This window comes from Cajanus cajan, chromosome 7 (genome assembly GCF_000230855.2).
Source record: "Cajanus cajan strain Asha chromosome 7, NIPB_CcT2T_4, whole genome shotgun sequence".
In the NCBI taxonomy this organism is placed as follows: Eukaryota; Viridiplantae; Streptophyta; class Magnoliopsida; order Fabales; family Fabaceae; genus Cajanus; species Cajanus cajan.
Window position 1 is genome coordinate 2,839,253 of NC_138523.1, and position 5,775 is coordinate 2,845,027.

A 5,775-nucleotide genomic window follows, 5' to 3' on the forward strand; every position below is an offset into this window, starting at 1 on the left:
AAATCAACAGAAAACCAACATGCAACCCAGCCAAAAGTTCCCATACTCACCAAGTATCAACAAAAACGTCTCATTTTCGACATGCAAACACAAATCAAGAATTACTCAAAATTTTCGCAAGAACCTCGAAAACCCGAAGAACCCCAATTTATCAATTTCAGCAGTTTTCAGCTCAAATGTAGCAAACATTATACCACAAAAGAGTTCTTAGAACTCATTTTCAGCCAAACAAATCAAAGGACTAGCTTCCCTTACCTTGGTGAAGAGAAAACCGAGTTCCGGGAGGAAGAATAAAGAAGAAGATTGGAAGCGGACGGAGACCAACGGAGAAGGAGATCTTTAGTTAATTTCCCACACCAAGATCAACACCTAAACACCACAGCCACCAGAAGGAATTCCGCAAGTGAGCAATGGGAGAAAAGGAGAAGTAAGGTTTTTGAGAGAAAGAGTGCGTAAAGGGAAAAGGAGAATTGGAGTGTGTGAGAATAAGAGTGGGTAAGGGTAAAATAGGAAAAGGAAAAGAGGGGGTCTCACAATTACACCACAGGATTAGTCTTTTCTCTTAAAAAAATAAAACTTAAAGCCATTTCTCTTTATAATTTTTGACTTGATTGATTTTACTAACGAAAGCATGTTTTTTTTTTTAGCTTATTCTTTTTTAAGAAATCTTTTTACTAAGGTGAACTTGTTGCACATGACTCTAGATAGTTATTGCCTAAGCACAAACACCTAAACTATTACAACATAACTTCATCTTGATTTGGAAGTAGGGATGCTGAGTTGGCAGTAGGGGGCATAAATGATATGTGGGGTGAGTTAGTAATATGAAGAACAAGGAGAGAGGATAGGGGGAGGAGAATTCTGCTTGAAGAGAGAGATGAGATCACCCAGAATCATTCTTGGGTAAAGGGGCCATTTGGCTAGGCTGATAGAATTACCCTATCAGATTTTTTCTTCTTTTTCTGTTATACTGGTTGTTTGGTTCTTTATACACTCCGGTATTATCTGTTCATTTGTGTTTGAACCTATCACCCCAATACAGAATGTTATCTAATATTTTGAAAACAAAATGTTATCTAATATTTCAATTTCATATTGATAATATACATATTGTGCACGTACAGAAGTAAACACGATCGGCACACACGTACAACTAGCTACATATAAAATAATTGTACTTACATAACTGAACCAAACATGGTGTTCCTTCTCTTCTTTTCCCTTTCCTTTTGAAGTATTTTAAAATGCTTAGGAAAAGTAAGTAATTTATTATTTAATTAATATTCTTTTTTACATAAGAATTCTAAATTAGGGAAATAAAAGCCTACACGTGAGGAGGATACATTGTCAGAGAAGGGCAAAGTACAAAAATAATGTCAATACTGAAATTTTACCCTCTTTGTGGAGACAGAGCATTCTTATGGTGATACACTAAATTATTTCACTAGCTACAGTTGAACATGATTTCATGAATATTCTGTCTATCCCTTGGGACTATCTGACTTCAAGTTATTGTGCATACAAGACATTCATTGCCATAATAGCAGAACAGTTTTTATGGGGCACATGCATGAAATATGAACTTTAAATAAATTCGTAAGAGCTAATGCTTAGTAAAAGAGTAAGGAGAGTCATCTCCTTTTCTGACTCATACTTGTCAGAAGTTATCTTCCTTTCTACAAAAATTAAAGCAAACTAAGACTATTGGTGAATAGGGAACAGCTAAAGCTGGCAACAGTTATTAATTAAACTAGAATAAAACATCACTACCCTATTTGCATGACAAGGAAAATTCTACAAGTAGCATTACCACCCCTTTACAAAGGTGAAGTAATTACACATCAAGCAAAATAAAAATGAAATCTTATAAAACAGAAACAGCAGGCATAAAGAGTACTGTGTCACTCCTTAAAACTTGCTAAATGTCCTTGATACTTTTATCCTCATCATTGACTCATCAATTAATTGAAAGTAAGCATGTCTCCAATTTCTCTTCATCAATAAGCTTCCAATCACAACCCAAAAACCAATAACGTATCCAAGTGCTATGACAAAGTAAAACAAAAATGTCTCTAGTTTATCCTCTTTGCCGTCTTCATCTTCATTGCCATGTTGGGAATCATCAGGAGAACACTTATTTGGGAGTGGAGTTCCGCAGAGAAATGGGTTGCCAATATAAATAAAAGGATCATCAAGGCTTGACAATTGATTTCCTTTGGGAATTTGTCCCGAAAGGTTGTTGTAGGACAAATTTAAGTGGCTTAACCAAGTTAAGCTTGATATGCTGTCTGAAATTGTGCCTGAAAGTTGGTCATGAGAGATGTCAAGAGATTCTAGGGATTTCATGTTCCCTATCCTTTTAGGGATATGCCCTGATAGATGATTGTATGATAGATTTAGGCCTTGCAATGCAGAAAGCAGTGTTATTGCTTCAGGAATAGATCCACTCAAATTGTTATTTGACAAATCCATGTTGGCTACCAGTTTTAGATTTCTGGTGTAGTCAAGTTCTCTTCCTTTTATGACTTGTCTGACCTCTTGTTCATACCATTCAAGATTTCTAGGCCCTTCACTTGGTTCGGTGGCAGAAGATTTCTTTCCTAAAATCATTCCTGTGAAATTTCCAATGCATTGAGGGATTGAGCCCATCAAGTTGTTGTCTGAAAGGTCCAAGATTTTCAGTGCAGAAAGTTGGCACAGTTGTGAAGGAATTGTTCCATGAAACTTGTTTTGCCGTAGCCTTAGAATCTGCAACGAGGAGAAAATGTTCCCCATCCATAAAGGTATAGTCCAAGACATATGGTTCTCTCCTACATCCAAAATTAGAAGATGTTTCAAATTTCTCAAAGATGATGGAAACCCCCCATGAAGGCTGTTGTTGTTCAAATGCAACCAAGCCAACGTGGATAGGTTACCAAGAGAGCTTGGAATAACACTGGATAATTTGTTGGATGCTAAATTTATCTCACTGAGATTTTGTTGAGTAGCACTCCAACAATTAGGAATTTCACCTGATAACAAGTTGCCTGAAAGGTCAAGATTGTACAAGGAGTCCATTTTGCACAATGACTTTGGAATGGAACCACTTATAAGGTTGTTTCCAAGAAGCAAGTGAGTAACATTGGGCAACCTATCAGCAATATCTTGGGGAAGTGACCCAGTGATATGGTTGTTGGTGAGATTCAAGTAGACAAGTTGCTTGGGCCATGTTATGTCAGACACCAAACTCTCCAAATAATTTAGAGACATGTCTAAGTTCTGCAGGTTCAGAAGTTGGCCAATACGGGGAATATTTCCATGTAAAATATTTTCAGAAAGATAGAGGGTGATCAAATTTTTAAGGTGACCAATATTCTGAGGAATTGTACCGTTCAAAGAGTTTCTTGTAAGATCTAGATACTTTAGACTTACAAGCTGCTCTAGACTCCTAGGAATGACACCATGAAAATGATTAGAAGAAAGAAGTAAAGTGTTTAAATTGACAAGTTGCCCAATACAGTCAGGAAGAGAACCAGTCAAGTTATTATTGAAAAGCACCAAGTTCTCTAGATTGACAAGCTTTGTTATCATAGCACAAGGAAGGGCCCCAACCAAATTACTGTCATATATAAGCAAATCTCTTAGATTTTCAAGTTTCCCCAACCATGCTGGCAAACCATCATTAAATTCATTGTTACTCAAATCCAGTTGCATTAAATCATACCTAATGCATCCAGACCGTATACTGCTTCCAAATGCATCACCTTGAATATTATTTTTTGACATATCTAATGTTTGAAGATGGCAACAGTTTCCCAGAATAGATGTTAGAGATCCTTCAATATGATTTACATTATTTCCTGAAAGATAGAAGTATTGAAGACTCTTTAACTCACCTAACCACGATGGAACATAATCAAAGTTGTTTTCAGATAGGTCGAGGGAAATCAAGGAAGTCAGATTCTGTAAAGCAGATGGAAGTGAGCCATAAAGAGCATTACTATTAACATAAAGATTGAGAAGGTTAATACAGGTTCTCAACCAGAATGGAATGGAATTCAGGTTGTTGTACGAGAGATCACTCTCTGCAAGGGAAGTCATATTTTGAAAAGCATCCAGAAATGGAGCCTGAAGTCCATTTTCTGCTAGATTGAGGATTTCCAATCTGGAAAGGTTTGTGGCTTTAACATGTTGATGAGTGTGTAACTTGTTTAGTGTGCAATTCATCAATTCTATTTCTAACAAAGAAGGAAGCGAGTTGAGTGCCTGCAACAAATTTTGTGCCTTACCAAGATGCACATCACTCATGTAAAGGTATTGGAGTGATGAGAGTTGAGAAATCCAATTGAAGTCATCAGCATACAAAAGAGAATTGAAGCTGAAATCTAGAAGGAGCAATTTAGTGAGGTTCCCAAGATGGTAAGGGATCCTCCCAGAAAAATGAGAGTCAGAGAGAGAAAGGACTTGTAGATGCTCCATAGTTTGGATGAACATTGGTATTGAAGTATTATGAAAATGGTTTCCACTCAAATCTAAATAAGTGAGATATTTAAGTTGCAGTATAGAAGAATGGACATGTTGAGCTTCAAGAACATACTTGTAGAAGGAACAGTTTTGTTGAAAATATCCTTGGCCCCTTAGTGGGAAGCAAGGATTCCTGAGGTCAAGCTTGACAACATGTCCTGTAATATTGCTGCAACCTACACCTTTCCACTGGCAACAATCACCTCCTTCCCAAGAGGAAAGTCTTGATGATGGGTCTTTGAAGCTTCTTTTGATACTAAGAAGAGCTTGCCTCTCTTCTTCATTGCAGCCAAGCAGTGAATGGCCACAGGAAGATATCACTGCAAGTGCAATCGAAAGGAAAACAACAGCAAAAGCCAAGCTAGGCATGTCGTAAGAAGTGTATTGGAATATAAAGATGAGAGTTGATAAGGAGGAATGAAGTAGGCAATATATAGGCAACACAAGGTTTACTAAATAATTCTTGTGAATAGCGGAAACTGAAGGTAAGTATTGATTCATCATTGATGACTTCATTGTCGACAAAGTCAAATAAGAAAGTTTGATTTATGTGATATGATATTGACGAAGATGCATCCTGAAAAAATTTATCACACACACATACATACATATATATATATATATCAGGAGGGATCTGTTTTATTTCGCTCAATAACTCATGTTTTATATCAAATTTTAACAATTTAACTGTTAAATTTAAAGTTCTTAATACAAAGATCAAATCTACAAATTTTTAAAAAATTTGAAAATTATTTTATACTTCATTTCATTAATTCTAATTGATGGATAATTATAAAATCATTTTATACATTTAAATGACACACTCTCTCTCTCTCTCTCTCTATATATATATATATATATGTATGTATGTATGTATGAGAGATAAGAAGGGTAAATCATGATCGTTAAATTATAGATAAAAATAATTAATGATCAAGATTAAATGTCAATTATAAACACTCTTTTACAAGATTATTACTATTATTTTTTTCACAACTATCAACATCATAATCACCCGCCAACAATACCACAACCATCAGTGTTGTCATAGTTGTCTATTGTGTGTGAAATGCACTTAAAGGAAAATGTGTCTTACTGTGTAATAATAATGAATACAGTCTAGATATTGATAAGTGTCAAATTTAATTAAATGGTTTATCAATTTGTGACACTTATCTAATATTTTAATATGAAAAGGGTAGCTAAACTTTCATAATTGTAAATTGAATCAAAAGGATTTGAAGTGAAGAAATTTTGGAGAGTTGGATTTTT

The 5,775-nt window shown here is 35.3% G+C and overlaps 1 protein-coding gene across 1 annotated transcript; it reads right to left on the reverse strand.

Moving 5' to 3' along the window:
* Window positions 1-651: 651 nt before the first annotated feature.
* On the reverse strand, window positions 652-5,214 carry LOC109795262 (uncharacterized). Its single transcript, XM_020354713.3, has one exon. It carries the CDS (start codon window positions 5,017-5,019, stop codon window positions 1,909-1,911), a length of 3,111 nt encoding a protein of 1,036 aa, XP_020210302.2. The 5' UTR covers window positions 5,020-5,214; the 3' UTR covers window positions 652-1,908.
* Between the last annotated feature and the right edge of the window lie 561 nt (window positions 5,215-5,775).